Below are 19,242 nucleotides of genomic sequence, written 5' to 3' on the forward strand. Positions count from 1 at the left end.
CGTTAAAATGCTTCAAAGATATTCAAAAATTACAAATTTTCCCCCAAGATTTTATTTATTTGAAAATAGCAGATCTACAAACTCACAGCTTGTAGATCGGCTATTTTCAAATAGCTCTAGCCTAGTCGCTTCTTTTGGGCTTGTTTCCATAGACCTGGTTATTTCTCTCGCAAAATCTGGCAACACTGGCTGTCAAGTGTAAACTCTAAAAACTCATGCACTACTGAAATACTGTATGTGTCCAAAAAAGCATTTTGCTGCCGGATAATTCTTTGAGTATAAAAAGGTATTTTGTGCTATTTCGTTACAATTCCAAGATTAACCATGCATACACACATACAAGTACACACATGCATGCTTACATACAGTACATAGACAAAAAGAAATGTGTGTGATTTTTTTTCTTAGTTTTCGTTTTTTTTACACTGTTAATGATCCTTGGCATAATCAGAGAGGACATACAGAACAAAAACTATAGCATGACCAGCGTTATTGTGAACATAAAGCCTGATTTACACTTGGTTGCACACTGGTGTCACGCACCAAACATAGCACATCTCCACGTGAGTTTGTAGATCAGCTATTTTCACACGCAACTATGTATAACTCAGGCATTACTGAGATGTGAGTGCATATCCCCTCTACTTGGAATGTGTACGTACAGTGAGAACACACGCTGTCCTCAGACCTCGAACAACCCAGTTGGTTGATGTTAGAATTTTATATGAGATTCAGATAGCCTGGTCTCCGTCGTCCCAATTACATTCTGTGGTTGTGCCTCTAAAACGTGTGCATGTGGTTGAAGTTCCCTAATGGGCATACACCAAAATCGTCGTCCCATGACTCATGAGGTTTCATGTCCTGGAATGGGCTATGAAGAGGTGCCAATAGCAGCCCAGCACTGACAGGACATGTCTGGATGTCCTGCCTGATTCCGTGCTTTGCTTACTTTAGTTTCCCCCCAAAAATCAGAGTTTGTAGTCGTGTTTTCCTCCCGGTTACCTTACACCGCCACGCCTGAGGTGGCTGCCATGTCCCGCATCTCCACCTCGATCTCTGACGCCTCCAGCTCTTCCCGCTTCACCTTGCTCAGAGCGGGCACGTAGGATGAGGGCAGGCAAGTGGCTTGGCTGTGGCTGCTGTTGGCAGTGGCCATGTGGATGGTGCTGCCCATGCTGGCATGAACAGTCTGCAGGCTAGCTGGGGATGAGGTTAAATCCATATTTTTCTGGACGCTGGCCTTGCCACAGGAGTGGATCCTCCGCGCCAGGCTGACGGAGCGCATCACGGACGACGTGGTCGCGGTGCCCACGCCCTGGACCTTGCCCTCCAGGAAGTAGGTCAGCATCTCGCCTTTCCCCTTCACGCTGACCTTACCTCGACACACCAGGTCGTAGTTGTTATTCAGCAGCCGGTACACTTCCTCAGTCACCTGAGGTGAAAAAATGTGGAAACAAAACACAAACACTTTTTACACATCTCAGGGCCCGATTTTGGGGAAATACGTGAAATTGCGTGAATCGCAGTCAATGGTATGACGGGTGGGGTATGGCTAAATATATTTGGTCTGGACGTTTCCAGGACTGGAGAAGGGCAGAGAACCTGCGGCGAAGTAATAAACTGTGTTGGATTAGGCTGAATATTGTCACTACAGGTGTTGTTGGTGGATTTAATCATGACCAATCAAATGATCACATTTCATTACCAGTTGAGTGTACTCAACATACTGTAAGTGTGTACTGGTAATTTCCACAGTGTCATGGAAGAAGAAACATCATTTCTTCCACGATCAAATTGATGTCCTTGTGCAGGAGGTGCAGAGTCGTCAACAACAACAAAACGACACCGCTAACACTGTCAGATTATCTCAGGAGAAAATAACAAACGCAGTTAATATGTCTGACACTGTTCCCAGGAGAAGCGTTTCATCATTTGCCAAATAAACTACGCAGACGAACACAAACAATGACCTCCTACGTCTGCCTAGGATCTAGGCAGACGGACATCTGCTCAGGGTCTGCTTTGGGTCTGTGTGGACTTATAGCGGACCCTGAGCAGATGTCTGCCTAGGAGGTCCAGTATGCAGCAGTATTCTTTTGTGTGCTCTGTGCGTACCTGTCCATGTGAACTGTCCATGAGGAATGTTGTCTATAAAACAGGGCTGGTACACTCTGAGTTTGCTTCCAGGACACTGAACTATGAGAGGCTAAATTCCGGACAGTCTGCTGGACTCTCCATCTGTGTACTGTATGTGTCTGCCCCCCATTTAAACACTACATACAGTAAGTACAGTGCCTTAAGAAACGGTTCAATGGTGAGCAGAAGGCGGTAATGTGTGATAATCTATCTAGCTAAGATTTGTATGAAGGAGAAACCAATATTATGCCTGCAGTTTTGTTGGATACAAACATTTCCCTATAGTCGTGTGTGGGTTAGAATGCATAAAAAACATGCTAACATATGTTTTCCAGCTTGAGGGATTCATACCAAAGTGAAACGGACAAGCATAACATGTATAAACTGGAGTCTGTGTGATTTTGGAGACGTCTATCTGGGTTTCGCCTCCGGCAACTAAAACGTGCCGAAAATAGCGATGGAGGAGCGGGTGGACGGCGCAAGTCGTGGTCCTCTTCAAACCCCAAATTGCAGTGAGCTGCTGATTTGCAAACAACACAACCCCGGCCCCTACTGCACCTCACCTCCCACACCGGCACACGGCGAGTCCCCAAAATACCAGACACATGCAGGCAGGGAGAAACTTCGCCTCTGGAAATTGTCAATGCACCCTCACACGCCAATTTACCTGTCCCAAAATAGGGCCCTCTCATAGTTAAAATAACACCAAATACAATGCAATGCTGGTGGATTACAGCAATACATCCATAATGCTATGAACAATTATTGTAGGATTATTATTTTTGTACTTTTATTTTAATAAAAATCACTACACTCATGACCATAGAATGGGCCACGGTGCTATAAAAAGAAACAGCATATAATATAAAAGAAGTAAGTTCTGCACAGTTGCAGTCTATATAAATGCACCATTTACTTGGCCCATTATTTCAATGCAAGTTTCTACTTCGGTCAAAAGACCTTCATCAGGACAAAAGCATTATACCATCACTAATTAAAAAACAAATGCAGCAATAAACGGAAAAGGGAAATTATTTTTCTTTAAGTTGCCAGAGACTATACCGAGTCTCCATTCTTCAACTCCAACTTCAAGGTTATTGTCACATCACAAGTGGCAAGTAAAAGAGTGGGTGAAAATCATTTTTGTTTTTTTTGCACAAGATCCATATGTTTTGCAGCTTTGAAGGTGGTTTTGCTACCTGTATCTTTCCAGGGACTCCAGTGCTGTCCATTCTGCTGGCCACATTGACTGTGTTCCCCCAGATGTCATACTGGGGTCTTCTGGCACCGATCACTCCTGCCACCACTGGGCCAACATTGATACCTGTACAACCACAGCCATGGGTTTGAACACATGTTAAGCCATTAAAGCCTGAGGCCAATTCTACAAATGTCTTCTAAATCTGAAAAAACTGTTTTCTGAAAGAAACATACGTTTTTATATCAGTGGTTCTCAAACGTTTTCATGTCAAGGACAACCAAAATCATATGTATTTGGCCGCCGACCCCCATCTCAAATATTTAGTTCCAGGGACCCCCAAAAGCAAAGATTTGATCTTTAAAATAATTTTATTTTTTTCTAAAGTAGCAGATCTACAAGCTCGTAGCGCGGCACGATGTGACACGCTAGAGCTTTTATATCTGCTACTTTTGAATAGCTAAAGTTTAAAATAATGGTTAAAGTGGTTAAAATCTAAAATGACACATATGCTTTCCCGGTTAAGCCAGATTTATACTTGGTTGTGGGTGGGTGTCACACACTAGCTCGGCTATTTTTGGTGTGCGCAACAAAGTATATCATTATATCAAGCCCTTTCATATAGTCACATCTAGGGTTTGATTTATCCATGTACTTATTGATATGTATGGTGAGCAGTGTGTGCATAGTACATATTGGGCCCTATTTTCGCCGGTGCCTTACCCATTATCCCTAAACTTCTTTGCCATTTTTTTTACTATTTTTAAAAACATTTTCAAATAGTTCAAATAGCCAATCTACAAGCTCACAACGTGTCGATGTAGATCGGCTAGTTGAACTATTTGAAAATGTTTTTAAAACATTTTAAATATGGCAAAGAAGTTTAGGGATAATGGGTAAGGCACCGGCGAAAATAGGGCCCAATATGTCATCTCTATTTACTCCGTTAGAATTGACCATTGAGTTAATAAATATACATACCCACTCTCAAGACAAATTCATTGTATGACTGATAGTTGATTTCATCCAGGACATCAAACATCTCAATGGCGTAGTCTGCTATTGTGCTCAGATGGTCATAAGTAGATTTTTTGTCCTTAAGAGCAGGAATTATATCAAGAGATTACGTGTTAAATACTGATGTACGTATGACTTGTCTAAAATACATTAACGCCACTCAAATCATGAACGTAGATATGCCTGCACGCACACGCGCACGCGCACACGCACGCGCACACGCACACACACACACACACACACACACACACACACACACACACACACACACACACACACACACACACACTTTCTCCCTCTCTCTGTGAATCTTTCTACCTTGGTACCAAGGGTGGGGACGAGACCCACAGCTGCCATGTATGTGCTGCCAATGGTCTTGATCTTCTCTATGTCTTTGTAGCACTGTTTATCCATGAGCTGCAAACAGCAAGCAAATGACCAGTCAGGAAATGTGATTTTTTAAACCTGTTTCGCCATGCAATGAACGGAATTGCTCAAAGAACACCGAAGCAATGGATGAAGTTGATGGACAATAGTAGTTATAGTATCATAACAGTACAAGCTATACAACCCAGGGTTCTACTATTGTTCAACATCACTTTGAAGCAGTGGTTCTCAAAGTGGACCCCCAGAGTTCCTAGGGGAGGGGGGGGGGGCTTACATGTCTGTAACACTGATAGTGTACAAATGGAACCAGATGGACCCTTACAGGTCCTTGAAATCAAAAAGTTTGAGAACCAGTGCTTTAAAGCCCATTAAGACCTGAAGCCGATTCTACATGTCTCCTAAATCCCAACAGTATTCTGAAAAATGTATGTTTCTATATCAGTGGTGCTCAATTTTTTTCATGTCAAGGACCCCCCCCAATGTATTTGGCCGCGGACCCCCATCTCAAAATATTTTGTTTCAGGGACGCCCAGAAGCAAAGATTTGATTTTAAAATGTTCGCTTTAAAAATATATATATTCAAAGATTTGCACACATTTTCACAATTTTTCAAAAAAGTGTAAAATAATGCTTTTCAGCTCAAATCAAAAAGTGACACAGATGCGTTCCAGGTCTTAATGGGTTTCAAAGTAAACAAGCAACACTCACCTCATCGAAGTCGGCAATGATCTCGTTCAGGAGTCTCAGACACTCTACTCCCATATTATTGCCATCCAGCTCGATGTAGAAATCATTGAAGTTTGGGATGGAGGCAAACAGGACACCCACTTGTGCGTAGGACTGATAGTACAGATCCTGATGAAAAAGAGAAAAGAAAAGGTTATCTGATCAATTACAGTACGTGACTGTGACTTAAGGAGCATACAAGCACATACTACTGTACATTAGGGGATCTAAAGCATGCATGACATCTGCTATTTAGAATGCCTTTTTTAATGTCACCCACTGTTGTTCTCCATGTGGATGTCTGTATCCCTGTCTGGTTGTCTGTCGGTGTCTCAGTTTGTTTCCCCACCCGTCCTACATGGGGACTCACCATGTTCCTGGGGTTGGACATCAGGAAGTGTTGAGCCACGTGCGCTGGCAGGAGGTTAAAGAGGATCCTCCGGTTGTCCAGTTTGACCTTCTCCATGCCATCCCGCTCCTCTTCCGCCTGAGAGTACACACACACACACGCACGCACGCACATGTGCACGCACGTACGTACGCACGCACGCACGCACGCACATACACATACGCACACACACGCGGACGCACGCACCGTTTGTTTTATTATACTTGTCAGGGCATCAACGTTTTAAGACGGCAAATGTATGAATGCCATTTTTACAATTTCTTCCCATTTTGAATCTAAAAGCTCACGACGCAACTCCAACCCTTAACCTACCATCTAGACGCCTCATCGTAACCCTAACAACCCCAACCGGAATCTCTTCCTAATTGTAAGTCTAACTCCCCAAATCTATTTTTAGCCATAAAACAACCATTTCTCTTGTGAGGAACAGGAACATGTTCCTTAGGATTTCTATTGATCAAATTGTATTATACTTGTCCCCCACAAGTATACAGTAAGACAAGCACAAGCACACGCACACGCACACCCACACACAGAAAATGATCTAGGCAGATCTACATTTTGTCCACATGGGGTCAGTCAAGCACTTACCTGGCTGTGCGTCATACCAGTGGTTCTTAAACTTTTTCATGTCAAGGACCCACAAAATGATATGTATTTGGCTGCGGACCCCCCATCTAATACATATTTTGTGCCAGGGATTATTCAAAAATAGCAGATCTACAGGCACCGAGTGCACCGAGTGCCGCGCTATGAGCTTGTATTATCTGCAATTTTTGAATAGCCAAAGTATAAAATATGGTTTAAGTGGTTAAAATGATTGTGATGCTATTTTAACTAATTTGGCTGGGGACCCCCTGGTACCTCCCCAAGGACCTCTGGGGGTCCCCGGACCCCACTTTGAGAACCACTGCATCATACCAGTACAGGACATACCTGGACAGTACTGAGTCAGTGGTTCCCTTTGACCAGATACTGCAGATAGGATCATCTATGTCAGCGATTCTCGACCTGTGGGCCGGGCGGGGACCACTGGTGGTCTGTGAGGATATTGCAAGTGGGCCCCCAACTAATTTGCGAAACACTAAGATTTCAATGATAATTTAACATGAATTAAAACAAAACAAAAAATGTAAAAGACAAAAATAAATCATGGTCCTTTACAACTTTGATTTCATTGTGATACCAATAAATAGGAACTTAATGTTAATGTTAATCTGGCCACTTTGGCAGCCTTTTTTTTGCTACTTGTCGTAGTGAGTATATACTGTACTGTAGGGCTTAAGTGTAATGTTAATCACATTAAACCAAGCCAAAACAGGTCACTTGCATTCACATTTGCCCAAATACAGATGGCTGGCAAACATTCCAACACATAACCCCTAGTCAGGATCCTTGTTTCTTGTGTATAATTTCCTGTTATCCTTGTACTTGTATTGTGTAGTATTGTTCCTAGTGTTTCCTGTCTGCCCTAGTGTTTGCTACCTGTCTTGTCTCTCCTCCCTGTGATTACTTGTTTCTCCACCTGTGTCCTGTAAGTCTCCCAGCCAATCCCTGTGTTGATTGTAGTTATGTTTCACCTGTGTCTTGTTAGTCTGTTTCTATTTAAACCTCCCTGTGTTCAGTGATCTCTTGTCAGATTATAGTTGTTGTGTCATGTTGTGTCCAGCCTTGTATGTCCTGCTGTATTGACAACTTTTATAGAAAGTTTGTTAATAAATCATCATTGAACTTGATCTGCCTACCTGGTTCTGCGCTTGGGTCCAAACACTTGTCTCACATCGTGACATAGTTACAGTATCATCATGCATCGTGATGGTCATCGCACAACGTAACATAGCTTATGTCAGTTAAAGCAGCATGTGAGATGTTCTCCACTCTGATGCTGATTGCTGTTAATAACCATTACTGCAAAAACAAAACTATTCAGTGAGACTTTATTGTCTTTGTGATGAGCATCACATTAGGGCTGGGACAATCATTGCATTATCACAATAATGCGGGTTTGAGCATGTTACCGCAATGTATTTATTATTATTATTATTATTATTTTGGGGTGATGAGGACTGCATATGGTGTGAAATGTAAGCTTCACACCATATGCAGGTGTGAAGGTAACAAACTATATATTTTTTATAACTGGTCAAACATATATAGCCAAATTGTCAAATAATATGAGAAATGTAATGCCCCAACTCCTACATTCTTTGCTTATCAGGGTGGGGCAGTTCAAACATGATAATTTTTAGGGGTCACGGCCTGAAAAGGTTGAGAACCACTGCCCTACAGGACATGCAAGTCACTTAGAGCTTCCACCCTGTCCCCACATCATGCACACACACACAGACATCTACAGCACACACACACACACACACACGCTCTGACCTGTACAGCCCATAGGAAGTCTAAACGGAGCTTGAGGTCCAACTGCCTGGAGTGGAGGGCCAGGGCACTGGAGAACAGCAGCAGAGAGAGGATGGGCTCGTAGCCTCGGATGTGGAAAGACCCCCCACTGTGGATGAGACCAACGCACACGTCAGCACCTCACATCACTGGACCGGACCACACAGACAACCAAACAGGGTGGGGGGGGGGGGGGTGTGGATGGACCCCCCATGGAGCAAAGAACAAGCGTGGCGTGAATAAACGTCACGGTAATACAGGAGTACGGGAGCGCTGTGCCGTGAAAATAATTAAATTGGCTCCGTTCCAAGAAACCAAAATAATATTACGATTATCTCACTAATGCAGGGGGAATTTTCTTTGTTTTCTTTTCACTTTGAATGTGAGGGCTGAATCTGTTTAAAACGGTTTGACCTAAACAACATCTAACCCACGGCTGGCATTAATAAAAACAAGTTAAAATAAATAATAAGTTCTTTACCTAAACACACTCGAAGCAATCTATTTCTGGGAGGAATATCTGTGATTTGACTAACATGGTGAAGCCCTTAGTACTGTAGGCCCACACAGGCTTGTGATTCGGAGCTAATGAGAACGTGTGCTGCTTCAAAGAGCGGAAAATGAAAGAGTGCGTGGGCAGAGGACAAGCAAAGACTCCTCCGCTCGTCTCAGCTCATGTAAATGCCCTTGTGACTGCTGTTTATTTGTTCCATCTCCAGATCAAACAAAGAGCTAAACCACAGCACAGCAGCCAATCACACCTCAAGTAATTGAGTGACAGGCAAACATGCCGGACACAAGGGTTCCTGCTATGACCTTTGACTGGGAGGTAGGAGTCGGACAGTATATAACACGTGTACTGTACAGTGTACAGTATGCATGTGTGTGTGATAGGGCTGGGCAATTAACAGAAAATATATCGAAACCGAAATTTTGAACCAATAACCGACTTATAACCTAAAAATCACACCCAGTGTGAAGTTGGCGGTGTGTGGTCATCACAACATGACTCACTTTAAAAAAAGGATAAATTACTTTTTTTAAAGTCCATACTGCTATTCATAGGGCTGCACATGTGTCATGTGTTTCGCTAGCCAATCACAGTCCTGAATTTGCAAAGTCAGCCAATCACATTACAGTTAGTGGTGATGACACTAGCTGTAATGTGATTGGCTGATATGAAAAAAGTATCGATTTGCATTAACAATGGAAGGGTTAGGGGGTACACAAATTTTTTGGTCGGTGTCCAAAACTCACTTATAGGGGGCGGCTACACCGCCCCAAAAATCGAGAAGCATTTTTCTTCTTCTTATACTGTATATCAACGAATCAACACAAAAAATACATAATATTTTTTTTTATAATCGACTAAATCGATTAGTCTCTGAGAGAGAGTCTAACCACTTGTATACCACCCTGTATTATACTTCCTTGTACAACGGTGGTGTGCGACACGTTGTGAGCTTGTAGATCGGCTATTTTCACTATACTAGAGGCTATCGCACTGCCTATCCGACCAATATGTCTGAGTCTTAGTGTGGGGGGCTTTGTCAGAGTACCCGTTGTACCCGTCTGTCTGTGTCCCTTTTATACCCATACATGAAGATATCTGTATCTGTCAGTCCTTGTCCCTTTTATGCCCATATATGGAGATCCCTGATGTCATCAGTATATGCCCATATGGGCAAGCCCCCTTTTGTGCCCATAAATGGAGCTGACTGATTTGTTTGCTGATGCCATGACGACACAATGAGGTTAGAGAACACACTCCATATTTGGGACTTAGCTGCATTGGGAACTCCTTATGGTTATGGCTGAGTCATGGTGACATGAGCGTTATGTCAGAGGAGCGGCCGGTCCTCCCTTAAGCCAATTTTAATCTAGGATGATATATATTTTTGAGTGGTGCCAACCACTCCTATATCTGACTTTGTCCGTGTGTCCGTATGTATGTATGTATGTCTGTCCAATAAACAAACATTGATGACAACATCAATACGGGGGTCAATACGGGGCTCATCAAAGGCACCACTCTCTTCACACGGGGTGTGTTTTTTTTTATAATCGTTCATTAATCATAATCGAGGCAAAAGTTTTAAATAATCGTGATTTTGATTTGAAGTCATTTCGTCCAGCCCTAGTGTGTGGTGTTTGTATACTGTATACAGTATGTACATATTCTTTTCTGCACGAGGGCCTGAATGCACGCGTGAGTGTTCACTGCAACATGCGTGTCCGAGTGTACAGTAGGTGCACGTGGCGTGGCACGTGGTGCATGTGCCCCAATAATAACATGCGTCCCTCACCCCGCGGTCTTGCGAAAGCTGCTGAGCTCCAGCACGACGACGTACAGCACGCCCAGCAGGAGCATCAGCGCCATCTTTGGCAGCCAGGAGACGCGCAGGAACAGCGCCAGGGTGAGCGTGCCCACCACGCAGGACAGGAAGGCGTAGCGGGCTCCGTCGCACGGCAGCTCGGCCATGGTGCGGTTAGCGCCGCCCCCGGCGTCCAGGATGACGATGGAGCTGTTGGAGTTCTTGGCACTGCCCCAGAGCCAGGGCATGCAGCCCACCTGTGGGTGCAACACAGAGGAGGAGGAGGACAGCTTATGTAAGGCCTGGTTTATACTTGTGTTGTTTTTAGTTTCAGTCTCTGTTATGGTTATTCTTAACCACTTAAACCCCAGCATCCGTATTGTGGGGAAAGCTTTCGCAGAACATAGCAGATCGACAAGCTAACAACGGATTGTTGGCCCTTTTGGTGTCTATTCGGCTCTGCAGTAATGCACTTGGTTTTATTGTGTGTACTTTAAGTGTATTCTGTAAACGTTGTGCTGTTTTTATTGTTTTAACCTGATCGTCGTTTTATTTTAGCCCCCTCTCCCCTTTCCCTAAATCTGCTATTTTAACTCAAGGATGAAGCTGATGAGAAAAAAAAGTAGAGAATCTAGTTCAATGAGGTATCATGTGGCATTCAGTCACTTCCTTTCATCGGTTGACATTTTGCCAAATCAAGGAACCTAACTAGGAAACCCTACCTTTTTAACTCATTAAGAGGCTGAGGCTGATTCTACAAATGCCTTCTAAATCAGTAGTTCTCAAACTTTTTTGTGTCAAGGACCCCCAAAATGATATGTATTTAGCATCTGAAAATGTTTTGTGCCAGGGACCCCCCCCACCCCCACCCCCCAGAAGATACGATTTGTTTTTTGTATTCAAAAAAAAAATAGCAGATTTATAATCCACGCTGTGAGCTTGTATATCAGCCTTTTTGGAGGACCACTGTTCTAAACCCTAAGAGTTTTCTGAAAAACACATGTTGCTGTATATATAGCTAAAATCCAAAATGACGCAGTTGCTTTCCTGGTTTTAATGGGTTAAATCCCATTTCATACAAGGTTGATCTCCGGCACTCCAATCTACACTATCTGTAAAATCCTCAGTGTTAATTTAACTCTGAGTTACAATCCTCTGCTGGGGACCCCCTGGAATCCTGTCAAAATTCCCTGGGGGTCCTCTGAACCCACAGCAATCCACGCTTCCTACGTTACAGTAATGAGACAGTTTATGCAGCCATATGTCCTAAAAGATGTTTCCTAACCAGGAAGCTTCCTGGCAAATGAGACAGAGCCCTTAATGAAATCACCTGGTAGACCATAGTGTTTAGAATGAAAACCTAATCACGTCACTGAATACATCTGGTCTAGGCTGAACCACATGCTCATCGCCAGACGCCAACATTGGACTCTTTCAAGTCCGCACTGAGGAGACACTTAGTTTGTTGGCAAATAGTTTGTTTATTTTTGTAATTGTAAAGCGCCCTTGGGTTCTTGAAAGGCGCTATATAAATTCATATTATTATTATTATTAGTGTGGTTGCCCAACAGGGCAACCAGACTATAGTACTCTATACTCTTTATATCTTTATTTATTTATAGATAAACTTTTTTTCAGACGCATCTCCTCCCACAGTTTTTATCCCCTAATGTTGTGCCATATATCAAAATGACCGTCTTGAACGGGAATCGTGCGCTTGTATAGGGCTAAGAGATTGGTTGAATAGTTTAATTGATATTAATTTATTAGTGCCATTAAATGTCCCCATCCGCTTTAATGGAAAAGTGAAAAAACTGAAATTCAAGTATTTTTTTCTCAGAAACCGTAAGAGCTAGAGTTACCACATTTGGAGGGGAGGTTCATAATTTTCTCTGAAATTATTTAAAAAAATATCACACCATTCGGCCTCATGGTGGCGCTATAACAGCCCCCTTTACGTTTTGGCCTGTAACTCTTGCACCGTAGGTCCTACAATCAAAATTTCTTTTCACCTGGATTCCTTGGGTCACGACGCATCTCCCCATATAGGCCACGCCCATTTGCGTCAGGATGGATTATCCGCCATTTTGAATTTTCTTCAAAACACACTTTTTGCTCCTTTTCCTTCAAATTTTGTCCAAATCTCACACAAATCGGTACACATGATCTATGGACCCATGCGATGAATATATCCAAACGGCATATTGATAGTCCTTACCGTTCATCGGTAATTGGCTTCCAAAGTTAGTGGGAGGGGCCCGCTTTACCAAAAATGCCAAAATTCACCAACGAAACGTCCAAATGTCACAAAAATCGGTACACATGATCTCTGGACCCATGCGATAAACATATCCAAACGGCATTGTAATAGTCCTTACCGTTCATCCGTAGTATAGTTTAATTGATATTAATTTATTAGTGCATTAAATTTCCCCATCCGCTTTAATGGAAAAGTGAAAAAACTCAAATTCAAGTATTTTTTTCTCAAAAACCGTAAGAGCTATAGTTACCACATTTGGAGGGGAGGTTCATAATTTTCTCCGAAATTATTAAAAAAAATTATCACACCATTCGGCCTCATGGTGGCGCTATAACAGCCCCCTGTACGTTTTGGCCTGTAACTCTTGAACCGTAGGTCCTAAAATCAAACTTTTCACCTGGATTCCTTGGGTCACTACGCATCTCCCCATATAGGCCACGCCCATTTGCGTCAGGATAAATTTTCCGCCATTTTGAATTTTCTTCAAAACACACTTTTTGCTCCTTTTCCTACAATTTTTTTCCAAATCTCACACAAATCGGTACACATGATCTATGGACCCATGCGATAAAGATATCCAAACGGCATTTTGATAGTCCTTACCGTTCGTCCGTAATTGGCTTCCAAAGTTAGCGGGAGGGGCCCGTTTTACAAAGAATGCCAAAAATCACGAACGAAACGTCCAATCGATCCCAGATTTGAATCACATGTCGAGGGTGGTTTACTCAACAAATCCCCAAAAGCATTTCCACTCAGACCCATAGGGGGCACCACAAATGCGCAAAACGTAACCGTTCGATGCAAAAACATGATTTTTGGGGGGATCAATCCTCTCAAAATGAAACGCAAGCGATCTCAGGAGTGACGACACAATGTAATTGGCGCAGCCTCCGACGTTATTCCTCCCGGCGTATTCCTCGAGTCCCGGCGGCCGCGACCCGCGACCGGCGTCGGCGCAACCACACTCTGCAATTTCCCCGGAATTGCGACGCGTCTAGTTATTATTATTATCATCATTACTATTATTATTGTTATTATGCTGCATGGTAGTTTGCAATGTTTTTTTGCAGTGTCATTTAAAATGTGTAATCAAAAACTAAATGTTGGAGTTTGAATGTCTTGGTTTTAGGCAGGGGAATGATAAAGTTTAGCTTTTGGGCTTTGTGAGTGTACTTACCACACAGGCCTGGGCCACGGCGTAGATTAAGAGCACTATGAGTAATGACAGAACAGTACGGATCTGAATGGTCAGGCACCCTGGAAAACACTGAGAGAGAGAGAGAGAGAGAGAGAGAGAGAGAGAGAGAGAGAGAGAGAGAGAGAGAGAGAGAGTTCCTAAGGTGAGTAGAAGGAAGTGCGGAGGAGGCAAGCTTATGAAGCAGAATGTAAATCTGTAAAAGGCACAAAACTTAATAACTGACGTGGTCAGGAAGCTTGAGGACATTAGCCTCAGCAAAGCTGAAAATAATTCTAAAATAATCTATATTTGAAGTTTAAATGCATAATAAGTGAGAAAGAGCACGGATTACAGGCCCAATAAATATACAGTACATAGCAGTTTTCGCTCTCTCAGCAGAAACCATACTCTACTGTCAAAGCAAGAACTAACGTGAACTTGCTAGCTCTGGTTCAACACAAATATCATAAGTTATTGATTGAGTAAGTGCAAACACTAACCAAAGAATGGAGAGAGTATTTACCTGTATTCTAGTGATATGTAGGTACATAATACAAGCTACAAGGAAACATACACAGAAGACCAGGAGGACCAGTACCACTGTACCCCTGAGAGACAGACAGAAACAAGGAGGAAAGGAGGATGGTGAGAGGATTAGCAGGTGACAGTGATAACCTTAAACCAGTGGTTCTTACACATTTTCATGTCAAGGACCCCCAAATTCATAGGCCTATGTATTTGTCCGCAGACCCCCATCTGAAAAGAGTTTGTGTCAGGGACCGAGATTTGTGTTAAAAAATATTTAAAAATATATATATTTAAATAGCTGATCTGCAAGCACACAACGTGTTGCGAGCTTTTTGATCGTCTATTTTCAAATAGCCAAATTTAGCTGGGGACCCTCTGGAACCCCCTACGACTACAACTCACAGGATACTTGACATTACTTGTAACCATTTTCCAAAGCAAGCCATACAGCACTGTAGTTGGTTTTAGATAGCCATTAGATTCCGTTCATTTCACTATGATACAAAAGGCAATGTGCAGAGACTTGAAACTTTTACCATGCCTTAATTATTTTTGTCAGAGTTACGTTATTGTGGCATTTTAATGTATTCCAAAGTTTTTAATCATTTGAAAAGTCTAGCTAAAAGTTCCTGGAGAAAAGACTGATTCAAGAATGCAAATCAAACAACTTCTTAACCCTGCAGTGAGGTGTAGCAAACGTTGTCTCAATTATTCAAGAAAGTCTATCTGGTCAAAATCTAAAAAATAATGGAAAAGGTTGTCTGTTTAGGTACAATATTATGGCCAAAGCTGTGAATAAGAAAAACAGAGTCTGCATACACTGGATGCAACTCCAACGGTATTTATGTATTTATTTATTTCGAGCCAAGGGCTCTACCTCATCTGAGGAAGCTGAGGTCTGAGCACCGCTGCATCTGCAGTTTAGTACCAGTTGCACCGGTAGCACTGCTGTGTTACACTTCAGAGCCCATCAGTTGCACTGCCAATACTTTACCACCCTCAATCTAGAGGCCTATGAAAGTCTAAAAGCCCTGCTACAGTAGCAGCCCCTAGAGGCTGTGCTGCTCCTTGCACCCAACCAGTCCAAAATGGACTGGTTGGTTGCGAGGCGTTGTGAGCTTGTAGATCGGCTATTTTTGGCTAAAGTTCTCCTCAGAATAGGGATGCTAGGGTTCAAGTGGTTAACGTAAAAAAATAAATAAATCCTATCACACAAAGATTTGGCAGAATCCTGCCCATAGTTTTTGAGATATCTTTTTAAGACATAGATATCTCTCTCTCTCTCTCTCTCTCTCTCTCTCTCTCTCTCTCTCTCTCTCTGCTAGCAGAGAGAGAGAGAGCTATCTTGTGTTTGTGACATTTTCATACATACTGTGGTATGATGAGAAGGTAGACAAGGCCAAACAAGGCAGCTAGGATCAGAGAAAGGACCACCGCGCTGGTGAAGTTCTCATCGGGAACCTGGTGATACTATGGAAAGAACGACAGACGACACGTGAAGAAACCAGCCCAGATCCAGACAATACCTTCAATACCACAACGATTTTTGTGTCGTGTGTCGCAGTCACCCTCACCCTCTGCTCACGCTCAGAGCACTTGTACATGAGCGTGACGAAGTTGAGGTCGGCCGTGTCAGACTCCGTCTGCCGAGCCTCGATCAGCCGGCCGATGTAGCGGTTGACCCGCGTCCTGGGGCTGCTCTGCTGGACGGCGTTAGCCTGGTGGTGGAGTGGGTGATTGGGACGGTTCCTCAGCTTCTCTGGAGCTGTGCGCATGGCCCTCCGCTGACGGGGGACGGGGGACGGGGGGGGGGTGATTGTGATAAAAGTGAGTCTGTTTGTCGAACTGTACAGGGGCCGGCCGTGAACGCGCACACCGCAGTTCACCGAGTATAATCACATTAACGGCGAGAGTCGATGATGATGAGGAGTCAACAGCAGCAAACAATGGCAGCTGATTATACATTCAAATCATGACATAAGCCCTCACACTTAGCTTCATTACTGAAGGCACCCCACTGTGTCTAAGTGCATCTTGGGAAGGCAAAGTCAGCATAATTATAATACGCTGAGCAGTGGAGCATGGCCGACGAGTTAACAAGGCAGTGTGGATGCGTTCACCTGTGTGTGTGTGCGTGCGTGCGTGTGCACGCAATAGGCCTACGTGCACATATGAGTGAATGAGCCCACATATGAAGGTGATGAGACAGCTCAGAGACCATCGGTGTCACAGCCGGGTGGGGTTGCTGGCCGGGGGTGCAGGGGGGGGGCGGGGAGGGGGGGCGGGGTGGTTTGAGCGAGCAGATAGATGAATGAGGATCAGCAGAGTGAGCATGATGGAACATTAATAAGTACATATAGTATACACACCATGACCCAACCAAAGTTCTGCAGTTCATTTATTCTAAATCTTTCTTTCTTCCTTCCTTTCTTTTTTTCTTCCTTCCTTTTTCTAATTGTTCTTTTCAGTATGGCTCAGAGTCAGACCCACCCGCCTGAGGATATACACTTCCCTATACAGTTCACATGTGGTTGACATGTGAGTGTCAGCCGCTGAATGTCACCTCAAACAGCGTGACAATGTGTGACCTGAACGTGACATTACCTTTCTGTGTATGGAAGGTGTTGTTCCAATCCTCTTTTTCTATTTTCTGTTTTATGCCATTCTGCCTACAATTCCCACTGGGATTAGTTAAATACAGGCTAATCTCATAATCTAATTTCATCTCATGAGATAAATGAAACTACTGTCAGTACTAGTAATATGGATGGGAGATATTATACGATAGATACACAAACTGTTAAACTAGTGAGGATTATGTGGATTAACTATTATCTGGAAGGTTATGCTCACGGTATTTAGTAATTCATTATTGAGAATAAAACACAGCACATACACACACACACACGTACAAACACAGCACAGAGACACACTCACGCACGCACACACGCACGCACGCACGCACGCGCACACACACACACACACACACACACACACACACACACACACACACACACACACAAACACAACTGTACACACATTGATCACACATTTACAACTGCAGCACATACACACCTGGTCATCTGGATTAAAACTAGAATTGTACAGCTGCCAATCCACAGGATTGCTTTTCTTTCCGCTGACACAAAGTAAAATAAGCGCTTTGACTGTTTGTCAGATTATCAACATCACTGATGGTGTGAGGTGGGGAAATAGAACATCAATCTGGATGGGACAACAACACACTGAACGGTTTATACCACAGGGTCACAGCAATAACAATCATTTCCATCCAATTCTTATATTGTACAGTCACATCACATCATACTAAAGGCTAATTTATACTTCATCATACGGCCGTGTCACTCCACAAAAATGATGTATTGTCAACTGAACAAGGCATAAGACAGTAATTGGTCTAATTTATGCCCGAAACACTTCCATGACTAAGGGGCTTTGGCCACCGGGGCATTCTCTCCCGCCTGAAAACACCAAGGCACTCGCCTGAAAAGGCTTCCAACCGCCACTAATTCAGAAACAACCCCTTTGCGCCTATAGCACCAAGCTTTGCACCCAGGCAAAGATAACGTGCCTTTTAACCAGAGAAATTGGAGGTGTTGAACTCCCATAACATTTATGTCCTATGTTTTAGACCATGCGCTACCGACTAAATAGGGCCCATAGTGTCCAATCATAGCATAACCTTCCAGTCCAATCTTAAGCAAACAATAGCATGCTACAATGTGTGCAGTTTGTGAACAAAGCCTCAGTTATTATCACAATGCAGTGTTCAGTGGAAAACCAGCAGGAAGAATTCAGATGGCATCGTCTCTGTGGTGAAAAACCAGTCTGCTTGTGGCAGGGTTGACTAATGTGGTGATGGTACTCTCTACGTCTCCTTTGGCCAAATGGAGATTGTAATCTTTAAAAATACTTCACCTATAAGTATAAAACTGCTTCACAAGGAAAATGTTGGTGTAACTAAGAGATTTGCTGAAAATAGTTGATCAACTGTGATTTGGCTTTCACACTCTTTGTGAGTTTCATGACTTTCACTTAACCATTTCGTCATGAAGCCATGAGCCATCTTCATTTATGGCTGGGGACGGGGTAGTTCTGTTTTGTTTTGTGATATCATGCACCTAGTGGTGGCAGATATACAGTACTGTTCATACACACATACAGTACACACGTACGCACGAGCGAGCGCGCGCACACACACACACACACACACACACACACACACACACACACACACACACACACACACACACACACACACACACACACACACACACACACACACACACACACACACACACACACACACACACACACACACACACAGCAAACCCTGTTCTAAGGCTTGACCTTTGGTCACACCAAAAGTGTCGACAAAGCATAAATTAGCCAAACGCTACCTTACATCCTATAAGGGCAGTGTATAGCTATGAACTGAAGAGGACTCAGGAAATGACATACACTTGTTTTTCTCTGTCTGTTTGAGTCACATTACAGACAAACACAGAGACACTCACAACAACACATGCACTGACGGCCCGTACCTTGTCTCCATCCTCACAGTTCATGACATTGGAGAAAGGGATCTCAGCCTTGAACATCTTCCTGCAGTGCATGAGCTGCACCAGTAAGTAGCACACGGTTTTGAACTTCATCTTTTTGGCA

General features: G+C 43.3%; 1 protein-coding gene across 1 annotated transcript in view; it reads right to left on the reverse strand.

Moving 5' to 3' along the window:
- Positions 1 to 1,003: 1,003 nt before the first annotated feature.
- Positions 1,004 to 19,242, reverse strand: part of LOC311045044 (adenylate cyclase type 1-like) — a gene marked incomplete at both ends in the record, with an annotated part of 47,243 nt that continues 29,004 nt past the window's right edge. The window contains 13 exons of the mRNA XM_084056855.1: positions 1,004 to 1,432; positions 3,336 to 3,460; positions 4,316 to 4,430; positions 4,670 to 4,768; positions 5,447 to 5,593; positions 5,835 to 5,951; positions 8,259 to 8,385; positions 10,583 to 10,848; positions 14,029 to 14,118; positions 14,552 to 14,636; positions 15,929 to 16,026; positions 16,131 to 16,340; positions 19,122 to 19,242. The exon at positions 19,122 to 19,242 is cut by the window's right edge and continues 35 nt beyond it. Of these exons, the coding sequence (XP_083912981.1) occupies positions 1,004 to 1,432; positions 3,336 to 3,460; positions 4,316 to 4,430; positions 4,670 to 4,768; positions 5,447 to 5,593; positions 5,835 to 5,951; positions 8,259 to 8,385; positions 10,583 to 10,848; positions 14,029 to 14,118; positions 14,552 to 14,636; positions 15,929 to 16,026; positions 16,131 to 16,340; positions 19,122 to 19,242 (2,029 nt within the window). The remainder of the gene's footprint in view (positions 1,433 to 3,335; positions 3,461 to 4,315; positions 4,431 to 4,669; positions 4,769 to 5,446; positions 5,594 to 5,834; positions 5,952 to 8,258; positions 8,386 to 10,582; positions 10,849 to 14,028; positions 14,119 to 14,551; positions 14,637 to 15,928; positions 16,027 to 16,130; positions 16,341 to 19,121) is intronic.

Source organism: Gymnoscopelus microlampas (assembly GCF_963454915.1).
Source record: "Gymnoscopelus microlampas genome assembly, chromosome: 5".
Taxonomy (NCBI): Eukaryota; Metazoa; Chordata; class Actinopteri; order Myctophiformes; family Myctophidae; genus Gymnoscopelus; species Gymnoscopelus microlampas.